Source organism: Phasianus colchicus, chromosome 37 (assembly GCF_987193195.1).
Source record: "Phasianus colchicus chromosome 37, bPhaCol1.hap1.1, whole genome shotgun sequence".
Classification (NCBI taxonomy): domain Eukaryota; kingdom Metazoa; phylum Chordata; class Aves; order Galliformes; family Phasianidae; genus Phasianus; species Phasianus colchicus.
The window spans coordinates 2,255,057-2,269,737 of record NC_143472.1 but is presented as its reverse complement, the minus strand read 5'-3'; the positions used below and the strand labels follow the sequence as shown (position 1 = coordinate 2,269,737).

Here is a 14,681-nt window from a genome sequence, read left to right as displayed (position 1 = left end):
AGGGTTGTGGGTCTGATTGTGGGTGAGGCTGTGAGTCGGGTTGTTGTGGGTCAGGTTGTTGTGGGTCAGGTTGTTGTGGGTCGGGTTGTTGTGGGTCAGGCTGTGGGTCTGATTGTTGTGGGTCGGGTTGTTGTGGGTCGGGTTGTTGTGGGTCGGGTTGTGGGTCTGATTGTGTGTCAGGCTGTGGGTTGCACTTGCTCCTGCACTCACATCCCCATGTCCTTGCACGTCCCTGTGCCATCGCACGTCCTTGTGCAATTGCACGCCCAGTGCCCCTTGCACACACGCAGCTGTGTGTCCCCATGTCCTTGCACAACCCCGTGCCCTTGCACATTTCCGTGTCCTTGCACACCCCCATGCCCTTGCACACCCCCATGCCCTTGCACATCCCAGTGTCCTTGCACACCCCTGTGTCCTTGCACATCCCCGTGCTCTTGCACATCCCAGTGCCCTTGCACACCCCTGTGTCCTTGCACGTCCCCATATTCTTGCACGTCCCTGTGTCCTTGCACACCCCCGTGCCCTTACACACCCCCGTGCCCTTGCACATCCCCATGCCCTTGCACAACCCCATGTCCTTACACACCCCCGTGCCCTTGCACTTCCCCATGCCCTTGCACAACCCCTGTGCCCTTGTACGTCCCCATGCCTTACACACCCCCCGTGCCCTTGCCCATCCCCATGCCCTTGCACAACCCCATGCCTTACACACCCCTGTGCCCTTGCACAACCCCTGTGCCCTTGCACATCCCCATGCCCTTGCACAACCCCATGCCTTACACACCCCTGTGCCCTTGCACATCCCCGTGTCCTTGCACGTCCCCGTGCCTTTGCACGTCTCCATGCCCATACACACCCCTGTGCCCTTGCACATCCCTGTGTCCTTGCACACCCCTGTGTCATTGCACGTCCCCATGCCTTTACACCCCCCTGTGCCCTTGCACTTCCCCATGCCCTTGCACAACCCAGTGCCCTTACACACCCCTGTGCCCTTGCACATCCCCATGCCCTTGCACAACCCCTGTGCCCTTGCACATCCCCGTGCCCTTGCACACCCCCATTCTCTTGCACAACCCCATGCCCTTACACACCCCCGTGCCCTTGCACATCCCCGTGTCCTTGCACGTCCCCGTGCCTTTGCACGTCTCCATGCCCATACACACCCCTGTGCCCTTGCACGCGCCCTTGCACGCCCGCAGGCTGTGGCTGTCCCCTCCCATCTCCGCATCACCGTGACAACCGTTGCCATGGTGACAGCATTTCCCTCCCCCCCCCTCCCGGGCTGTAGAGCGCCGTTGCCATGGCGACCCAATCACCGTGACAACGGTTACCATGGAGACGGACGGTCCGCCTGTCGTCCTGGCAACGTGGGTGGGGGGGTGGGGGGGGAAGGACCTTCAGGGGATGGGGGTGGAGATGTGGGGCGCTATGGGGCGCTATGGGGCGCTGTGAGGCGCTATGGGGTGCTATGGGGCACTGTGAGGTGCTATGGGGTGCTATGGGGTGCTGTGGGGCACTATGAGGTGCTATGGGGCGCTATGGGGTGCTATGGGGCACTATGAGGTGCTATGGGGTGCTATGGGGCGCTATGAGGTGCTGTGGGGGTGCTATGGGGCACTATTGGGTGCTGTGAGGTGCTATGGGGCGCTGTGTGGTACTATGGGGCACTATGAGGTGCTATGGGGTGCTATGAGGTGCTATGGGGCACAATGGGGTGCTATGGGGTGCTATGAGGTGCTATGGGGCACTGTGAGGTGCTATGGGGTGCTATGGGGTGCTATGAGGTGCTATGGGGCACTATGAGGTGCTATGGGGTGCTATGGGGCACTGTGAGGTGCTATGGGGTGCTATGGGGCGCTGTGAGGTGCTATGGGGTGCTATGGGGCACTATGAGGTGCTATGGGGCGCTATGGGGTGCTATGGGGCGCTGTGAGGTGCTATGGGGTGCTATGGGGTGCTATGGGGCACTGTGAGGTGCTATGGGGTGCTATGGGGCGCTGTGAGGTGCTATGGGGTGCTATGGGGCACTATGAGGTACTATGGGGCGCTATGGGGTGCTATGGGGCGCTGTGAGGTGCTATGGGGTGCTATGGGGCACTATGAGGTGCTATGGGGTGCTATGGGGTGCTGTGGGGCGCTGTGTGGTGCTATGGGGCACTATGGGGTGCTGTGGGGCAGTATGGGGCACTGTGAGGTGCTATGGGGCACTATGGGGTGCTATAGGGTGCTGTGTGGTGCTGTGGGGTGCTATGAGGTGCTATGGGGCACTATGGGGCACTATGAGGTGCTGTAGGGTGCTGTGGGGCGCTATGGGGCACTATGAGGTGCTATGGGGTGCTATGGGGCGCTATGGGGTGCTATGAGGTGCTATGGGGTGCTATGGGGAACTGTGGGGCACTATGAGGTGCTATGGGGTGCTGTGGGGCGCTGTGTGGTGCTATGGGGCACTATGGGGTGCTATGGGGCACTATGGGGCAATATGGGGCACTATGGGGCTACGTGTGGGGCACTATGGGGCACTATAGAGCACTATGGGGCACTATGGGCTACATGTGGGGCACTATAGAGCACTATGGGGCACTATGGAGCACTATGGGCAGCGCTGTGGGGCACTATGGGGCACTATTGTAGTGCTACTGTGCACTATGGAGCACTATGGAGCACTATGGGCTGTGTGTGGGGCACTATGGGGCACTATAGAGCACTATGGAGCACTATGGGGCACTATGGGGCACTATGGGGCACTATGGAGCACTATGGGGCACTATGGGGCACTATAGAGCTCTATGGGCTGCGTGTGGGGCACTATGGGGCACTATGGGGCACTATGGGCTGCGTGTGCGGCACTGTGGGGCACTATGGAGCACTATAGAGCACTATGGAGCACTATGGGGCACTATGGGGCACTATGGGGCACTATGGAGCACTATGGAGCACTATGGAGCACTATGGGGCACTATGGGCAGCGCTGTGGGGCACTATGGGGCACTATTGTAGTGCTACTGTGCACTATGGAGCACTATGGAGCACTATGGGCTGCGTGTGGGGCACTATGGGGCACTATGGGGCACTATAGAGCACTATGGAGCACTATGGGGCACTATGGGGCACTATAGAGCTCTATGGGCTGCGTGTGGGGCACTATGGGGCACTATGGGGCACTATGGGCTGCGTGTGCAGCACTGTGGGGCACTATGGGGCACTATGGAGCACTATAGAGCACTATGGAGCACTATGGGGCACTATGGGGCACTATGGAGCACTATGGAGCACTATGGAGCACTATGGGGCACTATGGGCAGCACTGTGGGGCACTATGGTGCTCTGTGGGGCACTATTGTAGTGCTGCTGGGCACTATGGGGCACTATGGGGCACTATAGAGTTCTATGGGCTGCTATGGGGCACTATGGGGCATTTTAGAGCACTGTGGGGCACTATGGGGCACTATAGAGCACTATGGTATGCGTCTGGGGCACTATGGAGCACTATGGAGCACTGTGGGGCACTATAGAGCACTATGGGCAGCGCTGTGGGGCACTATGGGGCACTATGGGGCACTATAGAGCACTGTAGAGCACTATGGGCTGCGTGTGGGGCACTATGGGGCACTGTAGAGCACTATGGGGCACTATGGAGCACTATGGGGCACTATGGGGCACTGTAGAGCACTATGGGGCACTATGGAGCACTATGGGGCACTATGGGGCACTATAGAGCACTATAGAGCACTATGGGCAGCGCTGTGGGGCACTGTGGTGCTCTGTGGGGCACTATTGTAGTGCTACTATGCGGCACTATGGAGCACTATAGAGCACTATGGGCTGCATGTGGGGCACTATGGGGCACTATAGAGCACTATGGAGCACTATGGAGCACTATAGAGCACTATGGGCTGCGTGTGGGGCACTATGGGGCACTATAGAGCACTATGGGGCACTATGGGGCACTATGGGCTGCGTGTGGGGCACTATGGGGCACTATAGAGCACTATGGGCTGCTATGGGGCACTATGGGGCACTATAGAGCACTATGGGCTGCTATGGGGCACTATGGGGCACTATGGGGCACTATAGAGCACTATGGGCAGCGCTGTGGGGCACTATGGGGCACTATAGAGCACTATGGGCAGCGCTGTGGGGCACTATGGGGCACTATGGGCTGTGTGTGGGGCACTATGGGGCACTATAGAGCACTATGGGCTGCTATGGGGCACTATGGGGCACTATAGAGCACTATGGGCTGCTAAGGGGCACTATGGGGCACTATGGGGCACTATGGAGCACTATGGATGGCACTGTGGGGCACTGTGGAGCACTATGGGACGTGCAGACACCACAGTGTCGTGCAACGGGGTCTGCATGTGCAACGGAGCGTGCAAACGAGCGTGCAAGTGGTGTGTGGGGGGCGGCGGGGCACTATGGGGCACAAGGGAAAACCCTGATGTCACCTTTCCCCCTTCCCCCCCCCCCCACGCTGCTACAGAAGAGGAGCCCGTGGTGGAAGGTGAGTGTGCAAAGGGCGTGCAAGGGGGAGGGGGGGGCGGGTGGGAAAAGGGCGCTTGTGCAAAGCCCAGCGCAGCCGTGCAAATGTTGGTGGTGCCGCTCGGGCCAATGGGAGGGCAGAGTGTGAGTGGGGGGGGGGGCGGGGTTATGCAAATTAAAGCGACGCTGTCAGCCAATGGGGAGGGCGGAGGGGCGGGGCTTGCACCACGAGTGTGCAGAGCGGGTGGGGGTGTGCAGAGAGAGCAGGGATTGTGCGACGAGCGTGCAAGGCTGCGGCGGGGTGCGTAAGAAGAGTGCGCACGGAACGCGAGCGTGCAAAGAGTGCGCGGAGCGCCCGCGCCTTGCACTTGAGCGTGCAAAAAGCCGGGCGTGCAGCGCAGGCAGCCGTGCGACGGGTGGGGTTTTGCACGCAGGAGGGCAGTGCACCAAGTGGGGGGGGGGGGGGCGTGCGGGTGACCTCACGCTTGCACACCAGCCTCGCCGTTTGCACGAGGTTGCAGGCGGGCAGGACCGCAACGAGGAGCCACCGCTTTGCACGAGCAGCGTGCAAGCAGCGGGGCGTGCCACGCACACCCCGCCCCCCCCCCCACCCCCCGTCCTCCCTCCCCCTTCCACATTTGCACGAGGAGTGCAAAGAAACCCCCCCCCCCCATCCCCCAAAAAAGGGGGGGGGAAAAAGGGCCTCCCCCCCTCACCCCCCCCGTCCTCGTGCAACCCTCGTGCAACCCTCGTGCAAACCCCACCCCCCCCCCCACCTTTTCGCCCCCCACCCCCCACCCCCGCCCCCCCCCGCGCCCCGGCATCGCCGTGATGCCTGTCACACTGTTGCACTATAGTTGTGGCTTTGGGGCACGGGGGCCCCGCGCCGATGTGACTCTTCTCTTCTCTCTCTCCTTTTTTCCTTTCGCTTCGCCCCCCCCCCCCCCCCACCCCCCCCTCACCCCCCCCTCCTCTTCCTCAACCCCCCCCCCCCCCCCAAATCCCCTCCCCCACCTTTTTTTCCTTTGCACACTTCCTTTCTCGCACTCTTCCCCCCCTTGCACTATTCCTTCGCTTTGGGTTCCTTTCGCTTTTTTTTCACCTTTTTTTCACCTTTTTTTTTCCCCTCCCCCCCCTTCCCCCCCCCTCCCCCCCACCCCCCCCTCCCCCCTTCCTTCCCCCCCCCTTCCCCCCCCCCATTTCCTCTCCCTTCCCCTCCCCCTCCCCCCCCCCCCCCCCAAGGTCCTGCTCACCTGACGTTAAGCAGCCAAGGTACGACCCCCCCCCCCCCTGTTTTCACGCCCACCCCCACGCGTGCAAGCCCTCGTGCAACCGTCGTGCCCCCATTCCACGGTCTTCATCCCCCCCCCCCTTGCATCCAGTGCTCGTGCAACACGGGGGGGAGGAAAGAGGGGGGGGGGGGAACGGGGAGAGGGGTTGGGGGAGCTCCTTGCGCAGGAAGTTGTGCAAGGGGCGTGCAAACACACCCTCGTGCACGGAGGGGGGGAGCGGGGGAAGCTTGCGCAGGTGGGCGTGCAAAGGGTGAGAGTGCAAGGAGGCACTGGGGGGGGTTTGCAACGGAGGGTGTGCAAACAGCGGGTCTTCGCACGAGGAAAGATGAGCGTGCAAACGCACCGATGTGCAGAGTGTGCAAATGGAGCCTCTTATGTGGGTGATGGGGGGGGGAGCGTGTGATTGTGTCCCCTTGCACAATGAGCACGGGGAGGGTGTCCCCATGCACCGAGCGAGCGTGCAAATTTGCACAAGTGTGCGGGAGCATGCGAGCGCATCTCCTCTCACAAACAAGGCGTGGAGTGTGCAAAACCCCCCCTCACACACACACCCAGCACGTCCCCGTGCACGAGGGCGTGTGCAAGGGTCGGTGGGAGGGCTGGGGCCTTGCACGAGCACGTGCGCTCCTTGCACGCTCGTGTGACCGCCCGCTCCCCGCAGGGCACGAGGGCGCCGAGGGGGGGCCCGGCCGCGGTGCCGCTGAGCTGCAGCCGCCTGGGAGAGGTGAGTGCACACGCGTGTGCAAGGGCAGCACCACCACCGGCACCGGCACCCATCGCACGCCCCTCGTGCACAAGCACGACCCCCGTGTCACACCCCTGTGTCACACCGCTGTGTCGCAACCCCGTGTTACACGACGGTGTCACACCCGCGTCACAGCCCCGTGTCACACCACGGTGTCACATCCCCATGTCACACACCCCCATGTCACACCCCTCTGTCACACCGTGGTGTCACAACCCTGTGTCACACCCCTGTGTCACACCACCCATGTCACACCCCCATGTCGCACCCCCGTGTCACACCACTGTGTCACACCCCTATCACACCACCTATGTCACACCTCCATGTCACACCACAGTGTCACACCCCTGTGTCACACCCCTGTGTCCTACCAGTGTCACACCCCATGTCACACCCCCATGTTACACCACGGTGTCACACCCCCATCTCACACCCCTTTCTCACACCACGGTGTCACACACTCATCACACCTCGTGTCACACCTCCATCACACTCCCTACGGCTTCACACCCCTCCGTCACACCCCAGTGTCACACCACGGTGTCACACCATGGTGTCACGCTCCCGTGTCACACCTCCATCACACCCCCCTGTCACACTGTGGTGTCACACCCTGTGTCACACCCCCGTCACACCCGCCGTGTCACACCCCTGTGTCACATCCCCATATCACAGCCCCGTGTCACACCCCCATGTCACACCCCTGTGTCCTACCAGTGTCACACCCCCGTGTCACACCTCCATCACACCCCTCTGTCACACCCCTCTGTCACACCCCTCTGTCACACCCCCGTGTCACACCTCCATCACTCCCCTCTGTCACACCCCTGTGTCACACCCCCGTGTCACACCCTCATCACAACCCCATATCACAGCCCTGTGTCACACCCCTCTGTCACACCCCTCTGTCACACCCCCACGTCACACCCCTGGGTCCTACCAGTGTCACACCCCTATCACACCCCGTGTCACATCTCCATCACACTCACCCTGTCACACCCCTATCACACCACCTGTGTCACACCCCCGTGTCACACCACTGTGTCACACCTCTGTGTCCTACCAGTGTCACACCCCTGTCACACCCCTATCACACCCCCGTGTCACACCTCCATCACACCCCCCCGTCACACCCCTCTGCCACACCCCCATGTCACACTCCTGTGTCACACCCCCCCATGTCACAGCCCCATGTCACACCCCCCCGTGTCACACACCTGTGTCACACCCCTGTGTCCTACCAGTGTCACACCCCTGCCACACCCCGTGTCACACCTCCATCACACTCACCCTGTCACATTCCCGTGTCACAAAACAGTGTCACACCCCTATCACACCACCTATGTCACACCCCTGTGTCACACCTCTGTGTCCTACCAGCGTCACACCCCTATCACACCCCGTGTCACACCCCCATGTCACACCTCCATCACACCCCCCCGTCACACCCCTCTGTCACACCCCCATGTCACACCCCCGTGTCACACCACGGTGTCACACCCTCACCACACCACTGTGTCACACCTCTGTGTCCCACCAGCGTCACACCCCTGTCACACCCCGTGTCACAGCTCCATCACACTCCTCCTGTCACACCCCCGTGTCACACAACAGTGTCACACCCCTATCACACCACCTATGTCACACCCCTGTGTCACACCCCTGTGTCACACCTCTGTGTCCTACCAGTGTCACACCCCTATCACACCCCGTGTCACACCCCCGTGTCACACCTCCATCACACCCCCCCGTCACACCCCTCTGTCACACCCCCATGTCACACCCCCGTGTCACACCACGGTGTCACACCCTCACCACACACCTGTGTCACACCTCTGTGTCCTACCAGTGTCACAACCCTGTCACACCCCGTGTCACACCTCCATCACACTCACCCTGTCACACCCCCGTGTCACACAACAGTGTCACACCCCATCACACCACCTATGTCACACCCCTGTGTCACACCCCTGTGTCACACCTCTGTGTCCTACCAGTGTCACACCCCGTGTCACACCCCCCTGTCACACCTCCATCACACCCCCTGTCACACCCCTCTGTCACACCCCTGTGTCACACCCCCCCGTCACACCCCTCTGTCACACCCCCGTGTCACACCATAGTGTCACACATAGGGTCCCACTCAGGGGTCCCACCCCACAGATCCACCATGGGGTCCCAACCCGACATCCCACCCCATGGACCCATTTTGGGGTCCCACCCTGGTTCCCAACCCAAAGATCCTCCATGGGGTCCCACCATGGGGTCCCAACCCAACATCCCACCCATTGTACCCAGCATGGGGTCCCACTGTGGGGTCCCAACCCAAAATCCCACCCCATGGACCCATTTTGGGGTCCCACCCTGGTTCCCAACCCAAAGATCCTCCATGGGGTCCCACCATGGGGTCCCAACCCCATGGCCCTATCTTGGGTCCCACCATTGGGTCCCAACCCGACATCCCACCCCATGTAGCCACCATGGGGTCCCAACCCAACATTCTGCCCCATGGACCCATCATGGGGTCCCACCATGTCGTCCCAACCCAAAGATCCTCCATGGGGTCCCACCACAGGGTCCCAACCCAACATCCCACCCCTTGTACCCATCATGGGGTCCCACCATGTCGTCACAACCCAAATCCTCTCCATTGGACCCATCATGGGGTCCCACCATGGTTCCCAACCCAACATTCCTCTCCTTGTACCCATCATGGTGTCCCACCATGGCTCCCAACCCAACATCCCACTCCATCTACCCACCATGGGGTCCCACCATGGGGTCCCACCCCTTGCACACATCATGGGGTCCCACCATGGCTCCCAACCCAACATCCCACCCCTTGCACCCATCATAGGGTCCCACCATGGCTCCCAACCCAACATCCCTCTCCTTGTACCCATCATGGGGTCCGAACCCAACATCCCACCCCATCTACCCATCATGGGGTCCCAACCCAACATCCCATCCATTGACCCATCATGGAGTCCCACCATGGGGTCCCAACCCAACATCGCACCCCATCTACCCATCATGGGGTCCCACCATGTCGTCACAACCCAAATCCTCTCCATTGGACTCATCATGAGGTCCCACCATGGCTCCGAACCCAACATCCCACCCCTTGCACCCATCATAGGGTCCCACCATGGTTCCCAACGCAACATCCCACCCCATGGACCCATCATGGGGTCCCACCATGGCTCCCAACCCAACATCCCTCTCCATCTACCCATCATGGGGTCCCACCATGGGGGTCTCATCCCATGGACCATCATGGGGTCCCACCATTGGGTCCCAACCCAACATCCCATCCATTGACCCATCATGGAGTCCCACCATTGGGTCCCAACCCAACATCCCACCCCATCTACCCATCATGGGGTCCCAACCCAACATCCCACCCCTTGTACCCATCATGGAGTCCCACTATGGGGTCCCAACCCAACATCCCACCCCATCTACCCATCATGGGGTCCCACCATGGGGTCCCACCCCTTGTGCCCAGCACGGGGTCCCATCCCCACGTCGGCTCCGTCTCCCCTCAGGCCGCGAGCCGTACGTGGCCACGTTCCGCGGCGCCGAGTTCTTCTGCTACGACCTGTCGCACAGCCCCATCCAGAGCTCCCACCCCAACCACCCCCACCCCCATAACGTCCCACCATGGCTCCCAACCCGACATCCCACCCCGTAGACCCATCATGGGGTCCCACCATGTCGTCACAACCCAAATCCTCTCCATTGGACTCATCATGGGGTCCCACCATGGCTCCCAACCCAACATCCCACCCCTGGTACCCATCATGGAGTCCCACTATGGGGTCCCAACCCAACATCCAACTCCATCTACCCATCATGGGGTCCCAACCCAACATCCCACCCCTGGTACCCATCATGGAGTCCCACTATGGGGTCCCAACCCAACATCCAACTCCATCTACCCATCATGGGGTCCCAACCCAACATTCCTCTCCATCTACCCATCATGGGGTCCCACCATGGCTCCCAACCCAACATCCCACCCCATCTACCCATCATGGGGTCCCAACCCAACATCCCACCCCTTGTACCCATCATGGGGTCCCAGCACGGGGTCCCATCCCCACGTCGGCTCCGTCTCCCCTCAGGCCGCGAGCCGTACGTGGCCACGTTCCGCGGCGCCGAGTTCTTCTGCTACGACCTGTCGCACAGCCCCATCCAGAGCTCCGCCGACGAGCTGACGCTGTCGTTCCGCACCCGGCAGCGCCACGGGCTCCTCCTTCACACCGGGCGTTCAGCCGACTACGTCAACCTTTCCCTAAAAGCCGGAGCCGTTTGGCTGGTCATCAACCTCGGTTCCGGGGCTTTCGAGGCTCTGGTGGAACCCGTTAACGGGAAGTTTAACGACGACGGTTGGCACGACGTCAGAGTCACCCGCAACCTGCGGCAGGTAGGAGGGAGGGGGTGGGGGGGAGCCGAACGTGGGTGGAGATTTGGGGGGTGTTGGGGGGCGTAGGGTGGGTCCGTGGGTGGCAGATGGGGGATGTTGGGGGCGTAGGGTGGCAACTGGGGGACACTGAGGTCCGTGGGTGGCAACTGGGGGATGTTGGGGGCTGTGGATGTCAACTGGGAGACACTGGGGTCTATGGGTGTCAACTGGGGATATTGGGGGCTGTGGATGTCAACTGGGAGACACTGGGGTCTGTGGGTGTCAACTGGGGGACACTGAGGTCCCTGGGTGGCAACTGGGGACGTTGGGGTCCATGGTTGTCAACTGGGGGATGTTGGGGGCTGTGGGTGGCAACTGGGGGACACTGAGGTCCGTGGGTGGCAACTGGGGACGTTGGGGTCCATGGTTGTCAACTGGGGGATGTTGGGGGCTGTGGGTGGCAACTGGGGGACACTGAGGTCCCTGGGTGGCAACTGGGGACGTTGGGGTCTGTGGATGTCAACTGGGAGACACTGGGGGCTGTGGGTGTCAACTGGGGGACACTGAGGTCCGTGGGTGGCAACTGGGGACGTTGGGGGCTGTGGATGTCAACTGGGGGATGTTGGGGGCTGTGGATGTCAACTGGGAGACACTGGGGGCTGTGGGTGTCAACTGGGGACTTTGAGGGCTATGGATGCCAACTGGGAGACAATGGGGTCTGTGGGTGTCAACTGGGAGACACTGGGGTCTGTGGATGTCAACTGGGGGACTCTGGGGTCTATGGGTGTCAAGTGGGGGACACTGGGGTCTGTGGGTGTCAACTGGGGACGTTGGGGTCCATGGATGTCAACTGGGGGACACTGGGGTCTGTGGGTGTCAACTGGGAGACACTGGGGTCTGTGGGTGTCAACTGGGGGATGTTGGGGGCTGTGGATGTCAGCTGGGGGACACTGGGGTCTGTGGATGTCAGTTGGGGACTTTGGGGTCCATGGGTGTCAACTGGGGGACGTTGGGGTCATTGGGGTCCATGGATGTCAAGTGGGGGACGTTGGGGTCATTGGGGGCACATGGGTGGGTCCATGGATGTCAACTGGGGGACATTAGGGTCATTGGGGTCCTTGGGGTCCATGGGTGTCAACCGGGGGATGTTGGGGTCCTTGGTGTCCATAGGTGTCAACTGGGGGATGTTGGGGTCACTGGGGTCCATGGGTGTCGAGTGGGGGATGTTGGGGTCACTGGGGTCCATGGGTGTCAACTGGGGGACATTGGGGTCACTGGGGTCCATGGGTGTCAAGTGGGGGACGTTGGGGTCACTGGGGTCCATGGGTGTCAAAGGGGGACGTTGGGGTCATTGGGGTCCGTGGGTGTCAACTGGGGGACGTTGGGGTCATTGGGGTCCGTGGGTGTCAACTGGGGGACGTTGGGGTCATTTGGGCACATGGGTGTCAACTGGGGGATGTTGGGGTCACTGGGGTCCATGGGTGTCAAGTGGGGGACATTGGGGTCACTGGGGTCCATGGGTGTCAAGTGGGGGATGTTGGGGTCATTGGGGTCCGTGGGTGTCAAGTGGGGGATGTTGGGGTCATTGGGGTCATTGGGTGTCAACTGGGGGACGTTGGGGTCATTGGGGTCCATGGGTGTCAAGTGGGGGACGTTGGGGTCATTTGGGCACATGGGTGTCAACTGGGGGATGTTGGGGTCATTGGGGGCACATGGGTGGGTCCATGGGCGTCAAGTGGGGGATGTTGGGGTCACTGGGGTCCATGGGTGTCAAGTGGGGGACGTTGGGGTCATTGGGGTCCGTAGGTGTCAAGTGTGGGACATGGGGGTCATTGGGGGCACATGGGTGGGTCCATGGGTGTCGAGTGGGGGATGTTGGGGTCATTGGGGTCCATGGATGTCAACTGGGGGACATTGGGGTCACTGGGGTCCATGGGTGTCAACTGGGGGACGTTGGGATCATTGGGGTCCATGGGTGTCAAGTGGGGGACATTGGGGTCACTGGGGTCCGTGGGTGTCAAAGGGGGACGTTGGGGTCATTGGGGTCCATGGGTGTCAAGTGGGGGACGTTGGGGTCACTGGGGTCCATGGGTGTCAAGTGGGGGATATTGGGGTCATTGGGGTCCATGGGTGTCAAGTGGGGGATATTGGGGTCATTGGGGTCCGTGGGTGTCAACTGGGGGGACATTGGGGTCACTGGGGACATGTGGGACACCTGGACAGCCCCATGGATGTCACCGTGGGGACATGTGGGACACCCAGGTGCTCACGGGGACATTTGGTGGCACTTGGGGACATGTGGACTCATTGGGGGCACCTGGTGCACGCGGATGGGTCCGTGGATGGCAGTTTGGGGACAAGGGGGGGGGGGGGGTGTCGGGGTCACGTGGTGCACGAGGACGGGTTCACCGATGTCACCTCGGGGTCAGCGGGGCCGAGCCATGGATGTCACCTTGGGGGACATCGGGGACATCCGGGTGGTGATGGGGTGGGGGTGTCGATTTGGGGCGCCTGGAGGTGTCCGTGGTGCGGATCTGGGGACATGTGGAGCCATCTGGGGACATCTGGGGACATTTGGGGACACCTGGGGACACCTAGGGACATTTGGGGACACATGGAGCCATCTGGGGACACCTGGGGACATTTGGGGACACCTGGGGACACGTGGAGACATATGGGGACACCTGGGGACATTTGGGGACACATGGAGCCATCTGGGGACACCTGGGGACATCTGGGGACACGTGGAGACATCTGGGGACATCTGGGGACATTTGGAGACACATGGAGACATCTGGGGACATGTGGAGACATCTGGGGACATCTGGGGACATTTGGAGACACATGGAGACATCTGGGACATCTGGGGGCACATGGAGACATCTGGGGACACCTGGGGACATGTGGAGACACCTGGGGACACCTGAGGACATCTGGGGACACATGGAGACATCTGGGGACATCTGGGGACACGTGGAGACATTTGGGGACATCTGGGGACACATGGAGACATCTGGGGACACCATATGGGGACATCACATGGGGACACCATAATGGGACACCATCACACCTGGGGACACCATATGGGGACATCATATGGGGACAGCAGATTGGGGACACCATATGGGGACATTATATGGGGACACCGTACGGGGACATTGTATGGGGACACCATAAGGGACACCATCAGATGGGGACGTCATATGGGGACACCATATGGGGACATCAGACGGGGACAGCATAAGGGACACCATCACATCTGAGGACACCCTATGGGGACATTGTATGGGGACACCATATGGGGACACCGTATGGGGACACCATATGGGGACATTGTATGGGGACACCATATGGGGACACCATCACACCTGGGGACACCATGTGGGGACATAAAATGGGGACACCATAAGGGACACCATCACATCTGAGGACACCCTGTGGGGACACCCTATGGGGACATTGTATGGGGACACCCTATGGGGCCACCATCAGATGGGGACGTTGTATGGGGACCCCACATGGGGACATCAGATTGGGGACACCATATGGGGACACCATCACACCTGGGGACACCATCAGATGGGGACATCTTATGGGGACACCATACGGGGACATTGTATGGGGACATCAGATTGGGGACACCATAAGGGACACCATCACACCTGGGGACATTGTATGGGGACCCCATATGGGGACATTGTATGGGGACACCCTATGGGGCCACCATCAGATAAGGATGTCGCATGGGGACCCC

At 61.0% G+C, this 14,681-nt stretch overlaps 1 protein-coding gene across 1 annotated transcript in view; it reads left to right on the top strand.

The window, feature by feature from the left end:
• The window catches only part of LOC116240883 (neurexin-2-like), a 126,975-nt gene that overhangs the window by 7,819 nt on the left and 104,475 nt on the right, over nt 1-14,681 (top strand). The window contains exons 2-5 of the mRNA XM_090129697.1: nt 4,484-4,504; nt 5,725-5,754; nt 6,436-6,498; nt 10,647-10,948. Of these exons, the coding sequence (XP_089985823.1) occupies nt 4,484-4,504; nt 5,725-5,754; nt 6,436-6,498; nt 10,647-10,948 (416 nt within the window). The remainder of the gene's footprint in view (nt 1-4,483; nt 4,505-5,724; nt 5,755-6,435; nt 6,499-10,646; nt 10,949-14,681) is intronic.